Consider the following 27524-nt stretch of genomic DNA (forward strand, 5'->3'; position numbering starts at 1 on the left):
AATTATGAGTCAAATTATTTAATTCGGTAAAATCTACGAAAAGGCAAATATTAAATAAATTAATATTATTTAGAGGATAATAAATATATTTAAATTATTTTGTAGTTTTAGTTAATATGACACTAAAATATACTATTTTCTGAATTACAAACTTAAAATTGAATATTTGTCATAAGATGCAATATATGTTTAATATGTAATAAAAATATTACTTAATCCGGATCTGCTTAAAGATGCGCGCGATCAGATTGTCTTCCACACTCCACTTCCCCGGATTTTGCATTCACTGGTACCCGTGCATTGGAATTAGATACGGCCAGTCTAGGTGGTCTGTGGATATCAGCATATAAAATTGATATGATTTGGCCAGTAAGTATACTGCTTGCACTTTTGGAGTCCATGTCAGTTTCTGATCAACCCAGGTGTGGGTGATAGGGGGTCCCAGGGGCCAACAATTGAAATTCTCAATTCAATTTCCTCATACAAAGTTTGAGTTGTCAGTGCCGCGAGAAACAACTACTCCGAGAGCTATTTGCCCCTACCGGCATTGAATTATATTCGCGATACCTAGTGCAACAGCTAGGATCGTTTGTAAGTTTAACTCACCAGGCACAGACCGGTTTCGGACTTATTAGTCCTCATCAGTGTGTCATAGGTGCGACAAACGACAAACGACCCAGCTGTTCTTCATCGTATCATCACGAAGAGGAAGTACATTGTACGCGGGAGCCAATATATGCTGATATCAAATCAAATCAAATCTCATATTTTGGCCCCCGGGACCCCTTTTGACCACCCCTGGTTGGGTCACAGGGTCGCAAACCGCCTAAATATAAAGTTGGTAGTCTTATAACACTAGAGCGTGCAAATTATGTGTGCTGAAATTAAATCTCGCATGCCCATTTTTATACGGCCCTGATGAGTTGAAAAGTCTTAATTCCCGACAAAAATGAGCGGCATCTAGATTTGTGTCTCAATGAACATTTTGCACAAAAAATCAGCCAAATCGGACCTGTCCCGGCAAAGTTCGAGGTGAAAACCTACTTTGACGCGACTAAAAAGTTTTTCATATATTTACAAAAATATTTTTAATGTAATGCTAAGAAGGAATGAAAAACTATTTCCGTCCTTTCTTGGACCTTGAAATATAAATTTTTAATCCCAAGTGTAATAAAAGGTACGCATTATATATCCCACGCTTTAAAAATCAACGAGTGTATTTTTTTTGCAGACTATGCACATTAAGGAGTAAAAACGAACATAAAGGAATATTATTTTTTAAAATCTGTTGGTTTAAGTTCTGAATAATTTCTTGACCAATCGAAGATATGAGATATCTATCTGCCGATTTGGAGGAACGTAATAAGAAATACAATAATTGCCTTATTGAACCTTCCTTTTTTAATACTTTTAAAAAACGTTAACGGCAGAAGTTTGTAGTTTATATATTTTGACACACTTTGCAACCCTATTGTAAAAAATGATCTCATTTTAAAATCTGAGGATACAACAGTCGTTTGAAGAGAAGTTTTACTAAATTTAACAAAGGAGAGAAAATAACAACACGTTCCACTAATGTGTTACTAAGTTCCATATGACAGGTTGATTTAATTTTTAGTTTAAATTTTTCAAAATATTTATATCGAAAATTATTACGACGTCCACCCGTGAAAGTAAGTCACTGTATATAACAAGTCTGTATTACGCATATATGTATGTTTGTGGACAATCAAAATCTAAAGCCGTCTGCCAAATTTAAACAAAAAAAAATTACTTTCAAATGTATCCCGAAAATACTGACATTGTACGAATTCGTCATTAAAGCATTTTAGTTACAGTCTTTATAACATAAAATAAAATTAAATAGTTCTTCAAGATACTGATACTTTGATATATTTCTAATTTCATAAGATGTTAAGAAAATGTTTTTATTTACAAAGCTGCTTACTGAATTCATATTAAATGAATAAAATAGATCCATCACTTTTCTTTTTTTTCTTTACCGATCTAAGACATATGAGGCTTCTAATAGTGTTGTCGCTTAATCTGTTACGAGTTTTTCTAACGTTTAAGGCCTCTCTGGAAAGAAAGTTGCCTTTCAAAGGGAGCGCAATATGCTGATGTTGACAAAAAACTCATACCATTACAGCTTGGAATAACCGCTACCCTGTTTTTCAAATAACATTTACTCCCAAAATAGTTTAATGACTACAAATACATGAATGTTAAAAATAGTGTGAAGCTTTTAAGTGAAGATTAGTGTTTTAGAGTACACGTTCCCGAAAATACCAATCTGAAATAATTTATTTTAATTCAAATAACCAGTCCCGTTATAATTCACTTTTTAAACTGCACATAAACTTTGGCCTACGCCGTAACTGGGAAATTTCCGAACTCGGTTGCATATGCATGCGTATCAGTATCGTTTGTGTTACCTTTGTTATGTATGAAACTAATGGAATAGCAGTCAGCGAAACTACAAAGGCAAATAAATTTGTGAAACAATATAACTTTACAATATGTTATGAGAATGGCCCAATCCGCTTGATTTTATTACATTTATTTTAGTTTTCAATTTATACGCTTGGAGGTGTTTATAATATGGTACCGGAATCAAAATAGAATTTGGATGGTTTTTTTGTTTAATTTTATAGTAAAATTTAAATTGGTACCTATTTAGTGAAATGTAGTGGAAATGTACGTAAATGGCGTAATACCAGTCCCGAGTGGGACCGCGAAGCCACAAAAAGTCACCCCATTCAGAGCCCATCGCAGCTAGAGCCGAGGACGATGTCCCGAAGTAAGCCCTAGCACCGCGATGTAGACAGCGCGGCGCCGAAATTGAAAGTTTCACCACACTTTCTAAAATTCCATCCAAAACCCATCATTCCATTTCATCCGAGTAGTCATAATCATATTTAGGCACATCAGTCGACACCACCAGAGGCCGATGTAGTTAGAGAGACCCAGAACGACGCGCGACGGAAATTGCAAAGTTTTACATCGCTTTACAAAGTTTCAGTCGTCGCTCAAAAAAAATCGCTCCAAGCAGCCCAAAATCACTCTGCCGGAGCAGTCGACATCGTCAGAGACTGATGCTCCTGGCGCAGCAACAATTGACAATTGACAACGACTCGATTTAAATGAGAAAGGGCAGGGGGGCTAGGGATGCATAGTTCCAGATACCCAGAAATGAAGAAAGGTTGGCGAATCTGAGAAGTGGAGCGCACTAAACTGGACCATTCAACAGAGCCACCAGCGGAGTTGCCATAGCCTGCGTACAAACGTCCACATGATCCATCGGCAATTCAGTAACCAGCGTTACCTACCTAACGAATCAGTGTTCGGAACCTGGCCAGTGTTAGTACACGACCAAAATTCCATACAGTATACCATGCCAATGTTATATACCTGTACACGAGCTCCAAGCTCATATAACCCTTAAGATGCCGTACACAACAGCTCTAAAGCTGCTATACACACGCCCTCCAAGGATGCGCTGTGCAAAGAGCTCTCCAAGATTATAGACGCTCTACGGAGTCCTCAGACAATAAACTTTAGTGCTTAACCAACACATAAAAGACAGTGATGAAGACACAGAGTCGCAGACTCTCAGTGCTCCTAGTAAATTCAGTACATTCAGTATAAGGAAGGATCAGATGAAACCCTTAAAACAATTGCACTAATGCAGTACATCAGTGCCTCTCCGAACCAAAAACAGAATGTAGACTAATCATCCCAAAGCAGCCAACGATCTCGTCATCAATGAAGGAAGAACGATAGTTTCCGGGTCCCTAGTTGTTATCATCAAGGAGGAGACGACCGACCTACCTGGAAATCCCCTTATCCTTTGTAACATACCAGCATCGCATGTAAAAATGGAGCCAGACCAACTCGTTCCATCCGACACCATACTTATGCTTAAGGATGATTTCTCGGATGATTCTGAGAGGCCATCGCTGGTGCCCAATAGAGGTACACGACAGGCGCTACCCAGCAAGAGGCGTCAAAAAACCTTACGGCCAATCAGATTTCGGGACATAAACCTGATAAAGTTATTTATTTCAGTATTTAGAGAAGCTGCGGTGTATTTGTGTACCTCCATTAATCAAGAAATATGAGATTTGGCAACAATGCATACCGTAGCTCCCAGCTGCCATCGCGGTTGTTTGAGGTTACACTAGCCCGTCCAGCGCCGAGGTATGAAAATTATGAAAGACGTTAAAAAAAATCTGTTTCTCGACGGAATTTGTGATATATGTGCCTAAAGGGTACACCTATATATGGGTATAAATTTAAAAAATTATTTTTTTTTATTAAAAATAATTTACTAAAAAATTTTTACTAAAAAATATATTTTTTTCTTGAATTGCATGATGTCGAGTTCAATAATAGCGACAAAACGTTAAGTCAACCTAATTGTAAGTAGTAATAGTAAAAAATTAAGTGAAGGAGCGAATTTTTAAAGCGTGATTTCAAGTCAAATCAAGCTTCTCGATTTGATAAATCTCTAGTTAAATCTCTAAATTTTAGAAAAAATTTTCATTTACATGCACCGGATTGAAACAAGGTATTTTATTTTACAAAAATTTTATTTTAGTCTCTCTAAAGTTTGATTTCGATTTTACGTTAAAGTATTAAACTAAATGAAAAATTACAAGAGGTCTTCCTTCGTTAAAACTCAATGCTCTTCCAGCTACAGCGTTTAGATTTTTCGTTTTAGTTTCACTCCACTAGAAGGGGTGCTACCCTTACTTTGCAGAAGTAAAATTCTGCAACACCAAAGTTATTTATTCCATTTATAACGGAAGGGCTGGAAAACAACAAACAGCATTTAATATTTTTTTATACATACATTGTCTGCTTGAGAAAAATATTTTTATTTAAAAAACTTTTTTTATAATTCTTCCTGGAAACTTGTTTTTAATGTAAATATAGTTTAGTTGAAGTAAAGGTTTAAAAAATTTAATTAGTTCGACATTGATGGCATGCAACTGTAGTTTTTCTTTTGTCACTATTATATACCATTTTCTATTAAGAAATAATTTTTGGGAATTGATATCATATTTTATTTTTTGGTAATGTAGTGTTAATGTGAAAAAGTAATAGAACAAAGAATGTGTGCAAACTTCTTTGAAGACGCTGTACAAGCTTATTACTGTGACCATACTGTGTCAAACTATTTAACTTACTGTTTTGTAATTGTGTATGTTAACTGTAAGACTTTTATCTTCATTGTAAATACCTGTATTTAAGGGACAAGCCGCTTACTTTACGCATAAATTATTTTAAATATATATTTACCCTGTCTTAAAAGAAAATTCAGAAAAAAACATATCCTTTTGAATATTCCGTATTGGCAGTTTCAATCATAAATTCGATTTTATTCTCTCCTGTTTTGTGTTTCCTAAGTAAACAAGTGGAATAAGTCGAATGTACAATGGTTTTGTCTTTCTGAATCTACATAGCTCTATTGAATGTTTGTTATTCTTGCGAGCTTAAAATTTCCTTTCTGTGATCGTCAATTTCATTTTTTATGTTGATATTTTTATGAATTTAAATAGGGGTCTATTATATTATGTTTCAAGATATTAAAAGCGTTATCAGTGTTACCACTTTGAATAATAATGTATCGCATTATGGAAATCTTTTAAGATAGCCCATATTTTTTGTTAGTATTGCCCTTCGTTTTTAAAATAGGTATTTTAATGAACTAATGAAGTAAAATATATTCTTATAAATTTAAGACGTGTCTCGTTCCCCTTTATGCGTAAAATTCAATATTATACCCGAAAGGTACACGAGACAGCAAGAATTCAATATCAATTTTCGCCTTGATAGAAATCATGGCTTATACGACTTATACATATATGAATATATATGAATTTTTCATAAAAACTGTTTCTAAAAATATTTGAATCTGAAAGGTCCACCTCTTTCTATTTTCTAACAAAATAATGAAAACAAAACTACCGTTTTCGTCGATTTTAAAAAAAGATAGGTGTAATTTTTAGTCTTTCTTAAATGTATTAAGCTAATTCAAACAATATTTTTTAAAAAATCTTATCAAATGAAGTCAAACAATGTTCTTCGACGCCAGAAACCTATGCAAAATATATTGCAGATATTGCGGGAAATGACTACCCAATAGACTACATAACTAGTACTGTATTAATCACGCTAAAACTCAGTAAACAGTTAGTAACAAATACATTTGCAAATAAAAACTAAAAATGACATGTCTAAATAATTAATAAAAATACACATACCTGATATGTTTACATTCTCAAATAATCCAATCACTCAGAGAAACAACCTGTATTCTTTCTTTAACTTTCGACAAAGTTTGATCACTACGTAAAAAAACAGTTGTCACAAAGAGGAATTTTTGTTTCCATACTTTACTTGGGATTATAATAATTATTATCAACAATTACAGTCCCAACAGTTATTTGTTACTAACTGTTTACCGAGTGTTAGAGTGGTGTAATCCAATACTAATGGGTTAGGGAACAAGTTATGTCCGTTTTTAAGAGTCAATGTTCTGCAATTGCCGCTGGTTCGTTCTGTCGTCATCGATGAACACGTGGTCATAAGGAACGTTTTCTTCATCGTATTGTCACTGAAAAATGCTGTCTGTACGTGAACTTGAAACAGCGGAAACAAGGTCCCAAAAAACAAGCAACTCCACGAACAAGACCAGAACTTCATTATCGAAAGAGAATGTTATGCGTCCGGTGGGATTGGAAAGGGATTCTTTATTACGAACTCTTACCAAACAATTAAACCGTCGACGCAGATCTCTATGTCCAACAACCACGGCAATTCCACTCGGCTATTCAACAAAAAAGGCATGATCGGCATAACGACGTTCTTCTGCAACAAGACAATGCGTGACAACATATCGCCAATATGACCAAAACGGTCATTCGGAAGTTGATTGAGGAATTCTGCCCCACCCGCTTTATTCTCCCGATCTCGCCCCTTTTGATTTTCACCTCTTCCGCTCTTTGTCAAACTCCTTACGCAGTGTTTCTTTTAACAACGACAATCAATTAAGAGCTTGGTTGGATGTGCTTTTCAAGTCAAAACCGGAGGATCGAGTAACTTGTTGAACGTTGGGAGGAGGTCATAAATAACAATGGAAAATACATTATTGAGAATTGCAGAATTAAAAATAAAATATCTTAAATTTGAAAGAAAAAACGGACTTTACTTATTCCCCAACCTAATAATTGGTACCAATGTAGCCCATGGAGTAGTTGTTTTTTGCAATATCAACTGTTAGCAATCTTGTCTGCAAGGTTGGATATCTTTTGCATAACTAGCTTTCTGGTGTCGAAGAACATAGTTTGTTATTTACATAGTTAGGTAGTTTAATTTTTTTTTAATTTGAATTAGCTTAATATTTCGAAAAAAAAATTAAAACGTGTGGGAGCTTATAATAGAATAATTTTTTTGACAATAGATGTAATTTCTTTTTATCATGTTATTCGTAACATCTCATTTGACAGTTTTTTCTTTCCAGCTATTTCAAATTTTTTCACTAGTTCTAAATATTATAAAAAATATATTTTATATAGTTTTAGGGGATTATACGGGAAGAGAATAAACAACTGTGAAAGAGTGTAGATGTGATGTTACGTTAACCCATTGCTCTGTTGAAATATTGTTTAATAAAAGACTTAATAGTTATTAGTGTCGTTTGTTGATTAACAACTGAGAGAGGTCCAACAATAGGTACTTTCAATGCATGCAGCGTGATGTGTTGTTATTATAATAAGTGATAATCATATAGAGTGTCATATCATTTATAGGTATTTAACACTAAAAATGCCAAAATTAATTCAAATTATTTCATCAATTCTTATAACCTGAATGTCATGAACAAAAGGTTTATCAACACTTGTTTATATATATTTTTTGTTAATAAGACGTAAAATTTTAGATACACGAAGTGTATCTAAGTGTTTAGACCTGAAAGGTCTATTTTTATAAAATCTGTTCTGTCAACAGATAAAGCTATGGTTTGTTAGAGCTGTAGGCGACGCAACGGACTTACGTTGGAATCTAGAACACAAGAAGATGCGTAGCTGGTTTGTTAGACTCTGCTTAGGTGGACTCACGGTAGGCAGAAAATTATGTACGAATTCGATTTGATTTCAACACATCCCCCATTGTATACCCTCCCTTCCAAACGTCTGTTAGAAAACATTCGATCTTCTTCCTCAATAAGTATTATCAGCAAAAAATATTCGCCATTGTCATGATAAAAATAAATTTTGCCAAAATAATAATAAATATTTCGTCTGCATTTACCAGCATACAATCACAAGCACTAAATCTAAAAAAAACCTTCAAAACCGATAAAGTTGAACGCTACAGATTAAGCTTTGGTTTGATAGAACTGTGCGTCGCAAACGACATACGCAGTTAGCAGAATCTGTAGCGTTCAACTTTATCGGTTTTGAAGGAGGGTGTTTTGTTAGATTTAGTGCTTGTGATTGTATGCTGATAAGTGCAGACGAAAATATTTATTATTATTTTGTCAATTTTTTTTTTTTTCATGACAATAGTTGAATATTTTTTGCTGACAATACTTATTGAAAAAGAACNGAATCCTAATTTATCAATAGAGCGTGGTTATCAAAATAAGTTTTCCGTCAACGTGTGGGTCGATATTGTAGGGGACTACTTAATTGGGCCACATTTCTTTCCACAAAGACCCAATGGTGAAGTTTACTTGGATTTTTTAAGAAACCACTTACCTATTCTATTGGAAGATGTACCACTCGGATTAAGAAATGCAATGTGGCTGTTTCAAGATGGCGCGCCACCGCATTTTAGTTTAGCGGCCAAACAATTCTAAAATGAAACTTTTCCTGAAAGGTGGATAGGACGCGGTGGTTTTGTACAGTGGGCCCCTAGATCCCCTGACTTAAACCCAATAGATTTCTTTTTGTTTGGAGCTATCTGAAGACGCTTGTATACAGGACACCTGTGAATAGCGTCGATGAACTGAGAGAAAGAATTGTTGCTAATTGTGAGGTAATTAAGTAAAAGGAAGGAATATTCCATAGAATTCGTCGGAATTTTTAAAGAAGAATTAATTTATGCATTGAAGAGGAAGGACTTCACTTTAAACCTTTGGTTTGAATGTTTAATTTGTATTTGTATTGTTTTAGTAACTTATGTATTTTAACCTTATGATTTTGTTAGTAAACCATTCTTTATTTGTTGAGGACGTTATTTTTTTATTATTTATCATTAACCACCATCAGCGTAACAACAAATTTTCACAAAAATTAGTATCTGTCAAAACTATTTCTGCACAAACTTGTTTCCAAGGCAACTAAGCTCTTGTTTCCAAAGCATGCTATGTTTAATGTAGAAAATAAATTAAAATGATTTCGTATTCATCACATGCAAGCAATGTTATTTTAGCGTTTTTCTCGAAAACGGTTAGATTTATCGAAACAAATAAAGTATACCTTTTTTATGTCAAAAGGTTAGTAGAACAAAAATATTGAGTCAAATTTCGCATAAAGTGTAGCACAAAAAAGTTGGAACCATTCAAATCAAAATAAAGGCTCGTATGTGGCGCCCTCTACAAAATGCGAAAAAACGGTGGGCAAATTTATAATCCTCATCCCGAAAAATGAAATTAAATTGAAATATACGAAATTTCATCAAAATATTATGGGTGTGGCAAAAGGTATTGCAAAAAAACTGCAAATAAAATTTAACTTTAACACCCTGTAACTCCGTTAATAATCAGTTTTGGAAAAAATGTTATAGAAAGAGGTAGGATTTATTTTCGGTCTAGAATTATCCCCTGAATTTTTTGCTCATCATTTCCGGACACCCTGTATATACAGGCTGTTACAAATTCGTTTCTCACTACAGGGATCTCGGAAACGGTAAGAGGTACGAACTAGCTTAAATGGGGGCAAAGTTGTGTATTCAGGGGACCAACATTATGTCTCTAAAAAATCAAGGCTAACATGATTAGTTTTCGAAATATTAAAAAAAAAAATCGAAATTTTGGAAATCCGTTTTTGTTTCATTTCAGCCTTGTTTGAGGAAATATTGAAAAAAGAAGAACACTTTCTCATGGCCACTTTTTGCCCTCTATCGAATGGCATAATCAATTTTTTTATGTAACGTTTCGTCTCTCCAGGACCATCATCAACTTCATTTTTTTAAATACGACACTAGAAATTGTATTACATTTTTTGCTGCTGCTTCAGCCCGAACCAGATTGAGACGTTTTGTCTCGAAAATTCATCTTCAGTGTATTCGTTCCAAATTTATCTTAATTTTTTGTTTAGATTTCTTTGTTTATTGAATTATCGTACAATGTAAGTGTTGTTAGACCCTGTGAAATCCATCCAGTTATTTAAACTGTAACAAGATCTACCTATTATTGAAGATATTTGGCTTTGAAACTTCCAATGCTGTTGCATTAAATTACAATTAAGTACCTATTATTAATTTAGAGGTAAAATTTCTTAAGTAGGATTTGGACGAAAATCAAATAAATGACGTTTCCCACTTGTCTTATTGCTGTCATTTGTATAATACATTCTATTAAGTATTATTCGTACCTAATTAAAGTTACATCTTGGCTGACAATTTAAATTGCATGTACATAAATGTGAGCTCGAATGCCGAGACTTTCGGTTTTGGGGTACATGGAATCAGTTGTTTATGGAGAAACTATAAACCCCTTGGAAGAACTTTGGCAGCAGGTTTTAAATGGTGCAAAGTCATTTTGCGTTAAGGATTTATACTTTAAAATAAGACAATCTGTTAAATAAATGCGTTGATGAATGTATTGAAGATAGAAGTGGACATTTTGAGCAATTATTGTCAAAAAAACATATTTCTTACTAATGTTTACCATTTTACTGTTTATTACAATTTTTAATTCTAAATAAACCCTTATTTTTAACATTTCTAAATTATTTTAATTATTTCAACTATTAGCATTGGAAGTTTCAAAACCAAATATCTCGGAAACGGTGCGAGACAGCTACTTTCATAAAGTAAATCTTTTTTGTGTAAAAAAATTGGGAAATAAGAATTTGATAAAAAGTTATATCGTTTTCAACACATTCATTCTACGGCAGCTAGCGCCCTCTATGAGCTATAACCAAAATGTGAACAAATTTCAATTCCTCTACCCAAAGAACCCCAAACCCCAAAATTTTGTGGGGATATTTGCATTTATTAAGAAATAAATGAAAATAAACTAAAATAATATTTTATATTTAACACCCTGTATCTTTTTATCTATCAACTTTTGGACTAAGGTAAGTCCGGCTAAATCGCAATATTTTTGCTTCGAGAATTTACCCATGAATTTTAGCCCATTACCTCGGGACCACCCTGTATAATACGATATTTTTACTGTTAGCGCGCGGGAAATGCGATAACGTCTTGGAGATCAGAGGTGAGAAGGAAAGTGGAAAGGCTTAGTTTAAGACTTATGGAACGTTTTTCCCCTTTTTATAAAAAATACTTAGGAGATATCTTTTCACGGACGGTGTTGGTTATATTTATCCTTTGGTTATACGTAATCTTTATTGTACAGTCAGTTCACTCTTATAAACTAAAACAAATGTTCAGTATGTTGTTATTTTTGGTATAACAATTTATATAACATTCTACCCTCCTTATCTTTTTTACAACAAACATTATGGGCCAAAGTTGTAAGTAAGTAATTTTGATGTGATTTCAAAATTATATCTAGAAAAACATTAAATATTGTATTTTGTGGATATAAGCTAATCAAATACATTTTTTGACAAGATCCTGTATATTTTTGCATGTTTGAATAGGGTGCTTCCTTAACATTATACATTTATAGGTTTGTCAGGTCTATCTCTAATAATAACAGATATGGATATGAATTTATTGTTCTTGTTATTTGTTTGTTAACATATTTTTTTGGTCACATTTTCCTTGCAAGGAACCTTGGAGGTAGATGTATCAAACCTTGCATCATTATCATTATAATACGGAGAAAACCTTCTATATAAATTTGCAAAAAAAACTCACGGTCTGTTCTATTTAAAGAAAACAGGTTTAATAAATATGTTCAATATGCAATATATTAAGCAAACCTACAATGGCCAATACAATTTTTTTCTAAATATGGAAGCAACACAGAGAAGTAAAGGAAAATGTTATGTAAATAATTCTGTAAATCTATCATGTAGTTGTTTTTCAAAATATAAGTACACATTGCAAAAATCCATTTCTAATCAATGTTCTTCGATGGTTTCAGCAAAATATTGTCATTTCTAAACATTTGATCATCTTTAACAATTTTTATTTTGGTAGAAAGTTCAGAAATGTTCAGATATGTTGCTATTGGTGAAATTCGTATTGATTAAATTAGTTTTTGGATGCATATTGCGCAAAAAATGAAACTGAAATGAACAGCAGGTTTGTAACAAAGTTGTAAAAATTCATACGTCCATAGTTGTATTAAAATTTGTCAAAATAATATTTTAATATAATTTTCTATGATGCCGCTCAATTATTCATATGCTCAATAATAGTTGTAAAGAGAAATATACAAGATGTTTGGAAATTAGCTATTGTACCTATGAGAAAAGGGCTTAAATTATTTGCGGTTCTTTAATAAATTAAACAGATTAATATTGAAGATCATAAAAAATTCTTCCAAATCAACATTAACCATTTCCGAAAAATGTTTTTTTGAGAGAAAATGTTTTAAAGTACCCTTAAAGGCAGTTAAAATTTTCTATTTATTTTATTTTACCCCACCAAAAAAACACATTTAAAAGACGCGAAAATAGAGAAAATATTAAATGTACAGATTAACAAAACAATAGATAAAAATGATTATACACAAACAAAAATAAAACACCATGACATAATTTGTGAAGAAATGAGGGAAAAATTTATCTCTTATCTTCGAATGAACTAAAACCTTCTTAGAAGGTCTTTGTTAACATTATATAGCTAAAAGTCAGGGATTTTAGGAATTTACTTTCAATAGAATCTATGCTACTACTACGTATAGGGTTATTCCCATAATCTATCATTTTTATTGCTTGCTTGCCTACGTATTTAAAAAAATTGCATGAGCCAAAGTTGTAGGAAATTTTCTTGTGATTTTTAAACTATATAAACAACAATTGAATGATGTATTTCGGATTTATTTAATAAACCTGTTTTTTCTTTAATTAGAGCACACTGTATATTTTTACATACCTGGAGAGAAAGCTTTCTCAGTATTACACTGATATAAGTTTGATAGATCTTCTAATAATAAGGAAGATATGGCTAAATGAGTTCGCTAACAATAAACTAAACTTTTTTAGCCATACACCTCTTATTATTATTAGAGGTAGACCTGTCAGACCTTATATCAAATAATGTTGAGGAAACAATCTTTCCAAATATGTAAAAATGTACAAGGTCTACAAGTTTGGCTTGTATTTGCAAAATGCAACATTCAGTCGTTTTTCAAGAAAATTTCTTACAACTTTGACCCATACGATTTTTTTCTAAATACTGAAGTAAAAAAGATAAGTTGGGTAGTATTTTATGTGAACAACACTGGATATTGTAATAGCGATTCCAAAAAGAGAAACGTACTCTAATTTGAATGAACAAATGCAAAATGTAACATTTTAATTATGTTGCTATCTACATCTAACTGTATATTAGCGATAAGCGATATAGTGTCAAAAATTACATCCAATTCAGGACAGCTTTTATTTTTTTTTTTATAAAATGTTGTATTTTATTGTAGTCGTATTACAATATCATAGTTTTTGTGATAAATATAATAACATAGAGTTTTATGTACTTACGTTTAAAACAAATATATTGAAGATAAAATTTTTAATTTTCAGACTCCTACAAGTAAACATATTTAGTATTTCAAACGATGTTGTTATAAGCGCGGTCCTATTTAAATTTGCAGACGGTGTAACCACTATGAGCTTTTAACGTCTTACTTACTCCTAGCCATGATAATATCAAAATTAAATACTTGCCATTTCTCAAGATTTGCTTAAATCCCCCTTTAACCATAAATTTTAGACTGCCTCATTTAAACCGTTTGTATTTTATTGCATTTAGATTTCCGAGGAGATCGATAGTCATCGTGAGGCCCCAAGTCCTTCAATTCTGGCAATAACTAGGGGATTCTCGCGAATCGTAGAGGAAATGAAGTGGAAATCCATTGCAATTATCTCTAGTAGTGAGTATATTTTAGCTTTATTTATATTTTGTATGGATGTCGGATATTATTCAAATGTAGGTGTTATTCCCATTAGGATGATATTTTGTAATAACTTTTATTTCCTTGAAAAATTGCAAGCATAAGTAGTTACTGTATGAATTAAAATTACTACAAAATTACTAAATTTGTACATTTAAATACAGAATGATTTAGAAATTACTGTAAAAAAATAGGGGGTGATAGATCACCAAAAAATAAAACGATGTTTCTTCGAGAACATAGACATGTCGTCATTTGTCAAAGATGATTTTCTAAAATCAAGTTTTAGCCTTTTTGGAAAATATTTCTAAAACAGAATTTATTGCCTTAAAGTTTGATAGATATGATAGAAGTTACTAGCTACTATCTCTCCCGGTGACATTTTATGACATCAGTTTTTTTGAAGTTAGGTTTTCTGTGCCCAAAAAATGTGCAAACAAAATTTAATGCAAATTCTTTGCTCAACAAAATCAGACCTAGTGAAAATCGATAAACTCACTATCGTATGTTTCCAAAAACACGAGTAGCTTTACAGCAATTGAATATACAGGGTGGCCAAATGAAAACGAAACAGAGCCATTTTCAGGAACTGCGTCAAGATAGTAGGAAAACACTCAGACCCGTCGATTTTAGATTAAAGTATCACCCCAAAATATTTAAATGGCATTGGGGGTTGAGTAATATTTCTTTTGAAAGCTCTTACAATTCTCTTTACAACAGACTTTAAATTTTATAATTCCGCCCAATACTTTGTANGGTGACAATACTTATTGAAAAAGAACATGAACAAAATCTTTTAAATTTAATTAGTTGTCGTCGTCAAAATAAATGAATATTGAATGTTTTCTAACAGACGTTTGGAAGGGACGGTATACAATGGGGGATGTTCTCGTACGAGATTAATTTCTCGTCTTCCTCTGGTGAAAACTTGGTTGCCATTTTAAAATTCGTTAAAAATAAACGCTTTTTAGCACTGTATGCTGTAAGCTCAACTGAACGACTGCGTTGAAATCAAATCACATTTGATTTCGACTGAACTGACGACGCATAAAATTTTCTGCCTACCGTGAGTCCACCTGAGCAGAATCTAACAAATCAGCTACGCATCTTCTTGAGTTCTAGATTTTAGCATAAGTCCGACGCGCACAACTGACTGACTGCTTTGCGTCGCCTACAGTTCTAACAAACCATAGCTTAAGCAGACTCTAACAAACCAGCTACGCATCTTCTTGTGTTCTAGATTCCAACGCAAGTCCGACGCGCACAACTGACTGTCTGATTTGCGTCGCCTACAGCTCTAATAAACCATAGCTTTATGCTAACCGCGTGTCGTCTGCGACGCACAGCTCTAACAAACCAAAGCTTCAGATATAACCAAAAAGCCCCTTAATAGACTGTCGACCTAATATTAGTTTTTTATGTTATATCTCATATGTTCTGTTTTTCCGAAAATTACGAGACGCTCTTTGAAATGGACATAATCTGACTTATATCGATTAAGTTACAAGGCTTGTCAAAAAATTCGGGTGGACCAATTCACTTCTCTCTGAGAAATAAATATAAAAAAGATGATAATTGACAGTAGTAAACTATTACCTACACATTTCTCTTTTATTTTCAGATGTTTGCACCGATCATCAGAAACTGCTCCATTTAATTTCAAAAACTTCTGGAACAGTTTTAGGTTCATTTAGACCTGAATTGTGCTCTCCTGTTCACTTCATCTGCAAGTTTTACAACGTATCTCTATTTTCCTGGAATTGTCCTAAGGTGAGTGAAGGAACAAAATAAGCTTTCTGAAACTCTATTCGATTGATTTATTTATATATACGGTGTGTTCTAGACCACCCGTCCATCCCTTCTAAAGGACACATATTGTCGTGACCTTGTTTGTAACCCTGCAGGTAAATTTCAAAGTCATTTCACGGTCAACTAAGTTTTTTTAATGGAAACCATTATTTTAAACCCCTGATTCGGAATGAGCGGAAAATTCTACGTTCATATGGTGTATCATGCGCAAGGTCCATTTGACCCCCAAGGTCACGTGAAGGTCAATTTTTTTTATTGTGATGAGGTTGCAGAAGACCCACAGTTCTTATTCTTCTTGACAATGGAATCGAAACAACCTTCCGTTAATGAGGAAATCTGTCGGGATAACGTCGCCACAGTCTTTCAGCAGCGGCAAATGAGCCTGCTTCAAAATAAACTTGTAACATGCCGAGTGCTTCTTCATTGGCGTACACCATTTCTGTAAAAGTCTTCTTCAAAAATTTGTTTTAATGTCACATGTCAAGTTTATCGAAACATGTCACTTCATAATTTTGCAACGTTTATCTGACACATTTTTCGCTAAACCTTAACTTTGCGGGGTCATTTGGGTGGAAAGATTCAGTAAAAAAATTGACCTTCACGTGTCCTTATGGGGTCAAAATGGATCCCACACATGATACATTATCTGAACGTAGAATTTACCGCTCTTTCCGAATCCGGGGTTGAAAATAAGGGTTTCCATTTAAAAAAACTAAGTTGACTTTGAAAATGACCTTCAAGGTCACAGACGAGGACACGACAATATAAGCTCCTTGGAGACCAGTAAGTTTCATCTGAACCATTTTTCACATAACCATGCGCTTTGGATTTTAGAAGGGGTGGACGAGTGATCTGGGACACCCCGTATATACTAGCGTGGACCTAAAATTGTGAAAATTTTAGATTCTTTTTAAAATTGTAAAAATAACTTATAAGCATTATTATTCTATTATTTACCAATTATATAGTCTGGTGAAAATGAGAGGAATACATTCTGAAATAGGTAAATTTTTATTTTTAAAAGCGCGTTCTGCGAGATATTTATTTTACATATGACGTTATCTGTGTGACAGTGATGGCGTCATCGATGTTTTTTTAAATACAAATGTGGGTCATGCGTAGCTCATTTGAAAGGTCTTGTATTTCTCAATTCAACTATCAATTCTTTGCAAGAAATTGTATGATTTTAATTACTTATCACAAAAAACGTCAATAAAAGAAAAACTAAGAGAGATGGGTATAAGGAAGTGGCTATGGAAAATTCAACAACAGTTTTTGATTAAATATACAGGATGTTCCATTTAGAAAAACTAAGCTTTGGCGGTTCAGAGTTAAGCAAATTCGACAATAAATTTTCACTATCCTATGTAAAATTAAAGAGTTTTTAAAATAATCCTTACAAAGGATAGGGATCTCCCTACTCTCTTTCAAATATCAATACTTGCACGATATAAAAAATAGACATTTTTGATTAGGCTATCGAAAAGCAACTTTTTTTGAAAGAATTGAAATATCTCGAAGGTCATTAGAGATAGATATAGGGAACCTTAATAAAAGTCCTCTGAAATTACGAGTAAAATCCAAATATGCAAAAATATATAGGGTGTTCCATTTTGCAAGTAGATGGCGACTTCTGGTATAACTGGAAATGCTGCAATAATGGCATTATTTTATTTAAAGAGAGTATCCTCGGAAATCCCAGGGCCCAAATTTGCAAATATCAAATCGAAGTAGTCTCTGAAATATTCTAATGGGCCATCACCGTAAGCCTTTATAAATAGGAGTAACTGTACATTATCTTTTCTATTTTTAATTGTGGTGGATAATGTTGAACAAAATGCCGATTGACACACATATATTTTTAAGGATAACTTATATTTCTATGAAAGAGTAAACACTTTATTTGATTGTTGTGAAGTACACGTAATATGAACTTTTATTAGGCTTCTTTATTTTTTGCTTATAAATGATTTTCTAAATTTTCAACATTTTTATCTATATTTTATTAAATCTCTATAAAATTACCTCTTGTCAATGTAAATTCTTTCCATAAATTAAATATTTAGTGCATAATAATTAATAATAATTATATTTGTAATATCGACAGAGTTTGAAATTAACTTTTATATTACATCAACATTTTGATAGAATACTGTTAAGTCTTTATACGTTTCTTGGCACGTCTTGCATATTGCATATTCTCGTTGCGAATATATTATCCTTATTGTAACCTTAGATGTCGGACCAAATAATTCAATATATTCAATGTGTGCACTACGAACAACTTACAATATAATAGTACTGTTAGTTTGATGTGATATGTAAAGTCTTCATTCAAAGAAATTCAGTTTTAAATACATTGAATTATTTATTTATTTGTTTCATTAAATCTTTATAAAAACCAAAGTTTCACATGACATAACAATCAACTTGAACTGCACTATTATGCTTGAAGGTTCGTAGCAATTTATTCGCATTTTTCATTCATTTCTTGAAATTGTTTTAGATCCTAGTGCACAAACGGGTGCTGGTAAAGGGAGGTACTTACTTGGCGAGAAAATAAAACGATTTATGTGGTATCTAACTGCAATGTTTGTCGCTACTCCCCAACCAAGCAGCTACCTCTTCCCTCTATTCTGGTACGAAATCCCTTGTATGAACGCGGTCTTTTAAGGCACGGATATACAGAAACACACATCAACATTCATCGCTACTTGCCAAGCGAGCGCCTTCTGCTAACAGCAAATCGTTTGCAATATGAACGCGGCCTTAGAGCTTTATATTTATTATGCTTTCCATTATATTCCGTTTACTTTCGTACCTTCTGTGTATAACCGAACCTAAGTAATTATGTCTACTTACTGCACATATCTCCTTTTTATTACAGGATCATTGTGAGAATCTTTCGTTTTTACAAATGTAAGGTATAACAGGGACAAACTTTAGGACCGATTCATTTCGTTAAAATTAAATTAAAAAACCAGAAGTTTTATCAGATTCCTAAGGAACTTGTGAAGTCATATTTGAAACATGGTTCAGTGCTGTTCCCTTACAGTAACTATACAGGGTGTCCGGAAATGATGAGCAAAAAAATTCAGGGGATAATTCTAGACCGAAAATAAATCCTACCTCTTTCTATGAAATTTTTTCAAAAACTGATTATTAACGGAGTTACAGCTATACCACTAATTGGTTACTTCTATTATTGAAAACAAACTCAATCTCATGAAAAATTCAATATAAATTTAAATTTTATTTGGTTGTACATACAGGCTAACGGTAGTTTGGAAACAATTGTTATTCTTGAGGAATTTTCTTTTTTTGGAATTCATATAAAAATAGCATAGCGCCTCCATTCAAAGAGTATTGTAANACTTTAAAATCAAAATTCTTAATAAGTATTGGGCGGAATTATAAAATTTAGTCTGTTGTAAAGAGAATTGTAAGAGTTTTCAAAAGAAATATTACTCAACCCCCAATGCCATTTAAGTATTTTGGGGTGATGCTTACCCTTGCTTGGGGGTGAAAGTGGCGGAGTCAAAAATACCAGCAAAGAATGTCCCCCTTTAATCTAAAATCGACGGGTCAGAGCGTGTTTCTACAATCTTGACGCAGTTCCTGAAAATGGTGTTCTGCGTCGTTTGCGTGATGCTATTCACTGCAAAAGGCCGGAATTATGGATGGTATTTGCATCATGATAATGCCGGCACACAGTATTGATAATTCGAGACCATTTCGCCAATTTAACTCATATCGTTCCGCGACCATTGTATTAGTCTGATTTATTACCCAGTGACTTCTGGCTATTCCTTAAACTGAAAAGACTACTCCGTGGACACCGTTTCAACTCGATCCAGGAAATAAAAGTGATTTTTATATACAATGTAATAATATTCGCAAAATATAAACAAGAGTGGAAATAATAGGTAATCATAGGACAAATCATCGCAGATGAGCTACTACGCAGATCCGAGGACGCAGGACGGGGAACCACTTTTTCACCGATGTTTCGAGAATTTCCGGATTTTTCCCCTGCAAACGTCGTAAATACCACCAAGCCGTTCTGGACGTACTATATGATGTTGCCGTGTATACGACATAGCACTACACCCTTCTGACTACGCAGAAAGGCGCCAGCAGATATTGAAAATTTCCACCCCAAATAACGAGGAAGCTCTGATTGCTACCAACACGCCTTAGAGGCATCAGGCAATGCTGTCGTGCATTTCATCGGCGCTGTCAACAAATGGCGAAATGGCTGAAAAAATGGCGAAAACTATGGAATCTTCAACTCAAACTCTAAAACGACCTTACATCACCCGTGTACAAACGTCAGCCCAGGAACCGTGCGGTTCAATAACCAGCGTTCGGAACCTGGCCAATACATGTTGTACAATCGAAATTTTCTTTGTGTTTATATACGCCAATAGTTAGCTTATTTATTGTTAATTTATATAATTTTACGTAATTACCAAATAAATCTTACAAATTTTTCGAAATAATATTGAATTATATTTGTCTACTAAAAAATATACCGAATTCAATGCTCTCACTTGATCTTAAACCAATCCATCCAGGTACGTGTTATGTATGGTGAAGACCCACAATGGTACACCGCCTTTAAGTTGCCATAGGTACATACAGTCTACTGAACTAATCAATCGTATTCCATGACATGGCGCCCAACGTGGGGCGTTAACGTTAGAAATACCTACATCCTACATCCAATAGTATTTCACATTACCTAAAATGTCAGATGAATTAATACAAAAGAAATATTCAGGGTGAATCTTAAATGTGTAAATATGTTTTAACCGCGGGTACTCGTGATGTATACGAGATTAGTGACAGTTATTTTTCAAAATTACAAATATTTACGGAGGTACATTGTGAGAAGTGTAAACTCAATATTTAATTATTTTTGGGCACATGTACGTCTTACAAAATTGTAGTAGGTATATGATTTGCAAATTTGAGAAAGTTATAGTTTGTTAATATGGGTGTTTTTAAAGTCTATTTAAAGATAAATGTTCGGTTGAAGGGTCATTTTCCTAGCACAAGTTTATGATTATTAAATTATATACTTCAAAATTTTCACCCCATAGAACTTAAAGTACCTACATAATGATATGTTTTTCATATTATCATTATAATTCTGGAATCTTTTCTGAAAAAATATTTTCTTTACTATTTTATTTACATAGTTTTAGGGCTTTTTAAAATGGGCGTATCATGATCAGTGTATGCCGTATAATGTAGATAGCATTGTGGGCAATTTTTTTTTTTTTCATTAAACATTTCAGTGAAATGAACATGGAATTTTTGACTGAATGTGTAAAAAGGCGTCCCATTTTATAATACAACAGGAACTCCTCGTATGAGGCTGAAACTGCAAAGACAAGAAGTGATAGAAAACAACAACAAAAAATAGGAAAACAAATAAGACAATGCATAAATGAATAGCACTGTGACGGAAATATATGAAACTTCAATGCTTTTTGCACGTACTACCTACACAAAGACGTATAACAAGGGTATAATCATACATTGTATACATACAGTTCTGATGTCGTCTCACGCCATGCTATGCGATGTGTTATGACGTTTTATGAATTCCCACTAGCCTGATCTTTGGGGATGTAGGACTACGTGGCGTGGAGTCGCGTCAAAAGAATGTGCCTACAAAAGTCCTCCTACACTCATAAAATGACATTAAAAATTTATGAAATGTTGTTAAATGATGAATTTGAACATAAGCGGAATAATTTTTTAACCACCAAAATTCAATGTCCTTGACAGATCTTTTTATTGCTTTTGTATCTAAGTCACATGCTACTTCGGGAGCATATTCGATTTATCAAAATAAAAACGCCTATACAGGGTGATTAATTAATAATGGACAGAGCTTAAGGGCATGTTGCTGACCTCAAAATAGAGCGATTAAGCCAAATATGCCTTATCCGAATGTTGCTCCTTTTCGATCTACAGGGTGTTAAAGTTGAAAAAATATTTTCGTTTTTTTTTTAAATATCTTGAGCATCTTTGAACGGATTGTTTTGAATGTTTGTACACCTGTGTTTTCTGAGGTGTTAATTACGGAAATGGTAACTATTTTGCAATCACATCTAGGATGCGCTAGTTGTAGTGTTCCGTCGGAGTAAACATTTGTCAAACTCTTTTGTCCTTCAAAAATCTGAATTTCCAATAAGAAATTATTAAATTACGTTCAATTCTAAATAAAAAAGATATACCTGTTAAAAATCGATAAACTTAACTGTTTTCGAAATAAGAACGATTTACTGTTTCTTTACAAAAATATTTGTTTGAACGTACGCCTTTAAATAAGAATACCATTTCCGTAATTATCACCTCAGAAAACATAGGTGTACAAACTTTCAAGACAATACGTTCAAAGATACTCAAGATATTTAAAAAAATCGAAAATATTTTTTCAACATTAACACCCTGTAGATCGAAAAGGAGCAACATTCGGATAAGGCATATTCGGCTTAATCGCTCTATTTTGAGGTCAGCAACATGCCCTTAAGCTCTGTCCCATTATTAATGAATCACCCTATATAGACCTATGTCCTAAACAGCTTTGTTTTCTAGATACGAAAGTTTTTTAAAAAAATCTACGTGAATATCTCGAATGATGTTTGACGGTTTGACTGATGATTTAGTTAAGTAACAATTTTTGTGGTGTGTAATATGTTTCTTGTGACTGAAGTTAAGCCAACTACAACGCCGTTTGGAATTTCTAGAAAATGCCAAAATAAAGGTGCTACGAAAATATAAGTAACAAAGAATCAATAACCTAATGTAATAATGACAAAGTTGCCGAGCCTTGTTAGAAGAAAGTGCTTATGGCAACTGATAAACTCGTTGTACATCCCATTCGACATAAAAAAAATGCCGCAATTTCTGACTTTCAGATGTCAAAATAAAAAAGTGTGCACATGCTACGTCTGACGTATAAAAATATTGGATGGTGTAGCGTGGCATAGCATTAGAATAATGTGTAAAGGAGGATTACAAATTATTTAAAAAATGTATCTGTTTATCTGTATGTAATATATTTATTATTAGAATAAGAATATGACATAGATGTTATTTTTTTTAGGATCCTCATCCTTGACTTTATGTCAGCAAATTCAACTTTTGCCGCTATTGTTACTATTAATTAATAAAATAATTCCACACTTACCTGATGTTACAACAACTGTTCAAAATTTTGTCCACCTACATGTGAACACATTTGAGCCCGTCTTACCCAGTTTCTACGAACACAAATGTTGTCCTTCTTCACCAAAACACAAATGTTGTCTTGCTTCACCATAAATTGATATCCATCAACTCCGAGTTGCTATACACGTAAGCCATTTTTGACACTTGAAAAACTAATATAAACACTATCGCACAAACGTTCATACAAAAATCGGATTTCAGAATTAGGAATCGCCTGGGGCCATGTGGAAAGAGAGCATTGCGCTCAATGCCAATGACGCCCAGCGATGTAATGGTTGAAAATACTACAACTTCAATAATTTTTTTCTCGGAAACTATAAGGATTTTACATTTTTTTTTTTACCATATTGACTCGATTCTTCATGATGTATAATCTCGTATGTATATTTTATTCAAACGATTCGACAAAATATATATTATACAAGATGTTCTGGAAATAGCTGAATAAATTAAATGTTGGTGTCAATCCTGCGGAGGGTATTCTATATAAAGCTTTCATATCCGAAAGGTTACAGGGGTATAAAATGTAAACATTTTTGAAAACTGATAAAATACTAATAACATATATTTCACTTTTTATATATTTTTTCGTAACATTTAAAAGAAGTCAAATTTTGAAAATTTTCTCTTCCATTTACGATTAGCCATGTACCTAATAGTACTTATGCAATTAACACTTGTTACGGGTTTATTTTGTCACCCTGTAAAATGCCGAATTTATTCGGTTCAACAAAATACCTACATAACTATTTCAATTATAATTATTTATACTTAACATTACTTCATTGATAACAAGAAAGAAAAAGATCAATAAATATTATTATATCAATAATTTCGCTCCTGCTAGAAATGAACGGTTTTATAATTCCATCACCGCCGAGTATGGGTAAAAAGACGATAAGTTTTTGCGGCTTGAAATAAAATTAAAGACGGACTTGGTATTTACGCTTGAAAGAAAGCAGTCAAAACGCAAAATTGCGGATCTACCCCAGTTAATTAATTAAATAATCCGTTGCACTGCGACCACTGGTTATTGTCGTTGTAGCTAGAACGCAGATTAGTGTCTGGATTTTTGGTGTGAAGTGCAACAGGACTTAATAAGAAAGGCCGTATAATATCTCAGGTAAAGCGAACTGTCACATTTTGGTTTTAATGAGAGCCGTTTATACAAATTTGAGAAGGTGAATCTATTCACCCGTACTGCCTTTATTGCCCGCAATAACTCCGTTCATTTCTAGGCCTTTTTCTTTGTAATTGTCTATGGTCGTCCATTCTGGGACCGACTTACATAATACATCGTGGAGCTAGCAGCCCCAATAATTTGATAACACCCAGTTAGAACCTCGGAGATCGAGGAAACGAAACACCAGCCGCAACCCCAAAATTAGCACGTGGTCACTCCGTGGAGGACTACTTATCACCCAGAATTCTTATACCACTGGACGATAAGGTCATATTTATAATTTATATCATTTTACGTTACCCGTTAGTCGTTCCAAGATTTACCCGGCAAAGCCACGCCTTTAAATGGTTTACCATTTTATTGAAAGAAGCCCTCAAATAATTTATTGCCATTTAATATTACATTATATTTAACGCTTATACGCCTGTAAACCTCATAGTATATACTACGGGGGGCCTTCTTATTCCTCATATTAATTGTACTAAAATATATACCATTGGTTCGTAACACAAACGGGGACGTACTGGTACGATTCTGTAACCGTTGTGGGTCTAGTGCCACCCCCAATTGCCTATTCTTATTATGATCATACCAATCAAAGCAGTTATTAGTCATAGTTAATTGAATTTTTTTCCTTTTCATTACGATAAATCTTAAAGTTACTATACTCTTTCGTAATTTTATAATTTTCGTTTAGTTACCGTAGCCTTGATGCACCAGCAGAGATAGAGACTGCACCTCCAAGCCCTATCTCACTGAGCTGCAGGACTCTCTGCTAACTTTGCAACCGATCAATCACAAATAAAAAGGCTATATATAACTAGCAGTCTCGCCCCTTTTAGTTTTTTTAGTATGCTACCAGGTCCATGAGTGGGCAAACGTAGCACACTAATTAATAAAAAAACGTTATGGATTTTTTAAATCTTTTAAAAATTTTGATGTTTGGTTTTAAATTATTTTGGTAGTAACATAAATTATTATCTAACCTAGTAAGTGATTAAGAATTTATAATTTCCTTAAGTAGGTACCTACAATGCACGGTAAAGATTATTTCATTTCACAGCGGAATTGAAACATCCCAGTATTCCCAGTTATTATTAAAACAGGAATTGCTTCTCTGAATAAGCAGAGACATTTGGGAACCAGACTTTAATTATTTCAACTCAACACGAACATTTTAGTGTCAGTCACCGCCATTTTACGTGTTTGGATTTATTAAAAACGAATTGTTCACTGACACAAGATTGAGGCTTGTTCCTACATTACATACCTTAATATTTCTTTCTCTACATTTCTAACTACTAAGGTTATTGCCAACAATTTTAATTTCATTTTAATATTCCACACTTCCAATACTTGTGTTATTTACGAAATGACCTTGCCTTAGGATGTCCCATGATATATGTATTATCAATTCTTAAAAACTCGACAGACTATTATTTTATATTTTAGATGTTTTTTTTATAAATTTAGTTTTCTTTTCTTTGGGTCGATATATCTCAAGAATCACTTAAGACATAAACAGACTTTTTAATAATAAAAGAAAGCGAATCGAGGATCCTTCTAAAAAAACATTAATTTGGAAATACCGATATTCATTAAATGATTTTGTACACACAAATATTTTAGGTTCTGATACTATTTTCATGTGAAATAGACTAAGAACCTACTTTTCTAAACTTTTATGAAAATCTAGTAATCGTTGTTAATTGTCATTTAAGGCTAAAATTAATTTAAGGTTTTACATAAGACTTAGTACACTTTTACTTGCTGGAAAATTTCCTGGCTGGTTGCCACATCGTCGGTTTAGGCTTTTTGGCGTTTTCAAGAAGAAATTCTGAAGCTGACCAGATCAGTTTCAGGGCTTCTGAAGAATAGAGCGATATAAGTTTTGAAACGTCGAGAAGCCTAAATTGATGACGTAGCAACCAGTCCAAAAATTCTTCAGGGACTATCAACTGCCACGACAGCCTGCAAAGCAAGATAAATTTTTATTTGCTATACTTTTTTTGTGAAACTTTGTAAACACTAATTTTAAATCAATTTCATGATATATAGCGAAGATTTAGGATTACCGGAATGTATAAGTAAAAAAATTAGTACGTGATTCCACTCATAAAAATAAAGGTATAAGTTCCTGTAACACTTTTTCATAAATTCAATAATAAGGAAGTTACAAAACCTCAAATTATTATTTTTTTATTAATACTTCACCATATATTTTTTTGAGTAAAGCAATTTAACGCATTCGGCAGGGCTATTAATGATAAAGAGATGTTAGGGCACGCCATTAAATTGAAAGCTGATTTAATGTTGTTGAAACTTTTAGAAGGGCACAAAGCGGTGCCGGCAGAGTCGTTGCACGTTACTACTATATCAACTTTGTGAAAATTAAAACGACACGACATTTCGCTATATCAGCAGTCAGTGCACACGCTTCTAGAACAGAAAATCGGTTTTAATTCTGCAATTATAAAATCAATTTATCACTTTGATAAAATCAAAGATTCCAGGGAATGCGCCTACATTCTGTTTGGTACATTTGGTACGGTGAATGTAAAATCTTTGTTTGAGCACAAGGGGGGTATTTCCAAGTCCTTCAAAATGCGTGAATTGAATATCAAGTCTAATTGCAGTTGCTGAATTAATTAAGCAATTAAGAAGAGCGGGTACAATTCTGTCGTTTCTTAAGGCTATGCCGTTAATTCCGTACTTTTTTTAAACAACCCCTCTAATTAGGTTATTATGTAACTTTTGTTGACACAAAGTTTAAATCCGTTTACACATAGACAAATCACATATATTTTCTTGAGACAAATTGTTGTCGTCGACAAGTTGTATCGGGTGTTTGATGATGCAGGATTGATTAAATCACTACTACTACGTTTTTGTATATGAAGAATATTTGTTGTTTTTTGTAAAGGATTTGGGATATAATCATAGTTAATTTGTAAGTAGCTGTTTAAGAAAAATAAACCCATTTGATATATTTATTTATTTATTATTATTTTTCTTTAA

General features: G+C 33.1%; 1 protein-coding gene across 1 annotated transcript in view; it reads left to right on the forward strand.

The window, feature by feature from the left end:
* LOC111691526 overlaps window positions 1-27524 on the forward strand; it is a gene marked incomplete at its 3' end in the record, with an annotated part of 336616 nt that overhangs the window by 60352 nt on the left and 248740 nt on the right. The window contains exon 2 of the mRNA XM_023454534.1: window positions 15888-16036. Coding sequence (XP_023310302.1) covers window positions 15888-16036 — 149 coding nt within the window. The remainder of the gene's footprint in view (window positions 1-15887; window positions 16037-27524) is intronic.

Source organism: Anoplophora glabripennis, unplaced genomic scaffold (assembly GCF_000390285.2).
Source record: "Anoplophora glabripennis isolate ALB-LARVAE unplaced genomic scaffold, Agla_2.0 scaffold301, whole genome shotgun sequence".
Taxonomy (NCBI): domain Eukaryota; kingdom Metazoa; phylum Arthropoda; class Insecta; order Coleoptera; family Cerambycidae; genus Anoplophora; species Anoplophora glabripennis.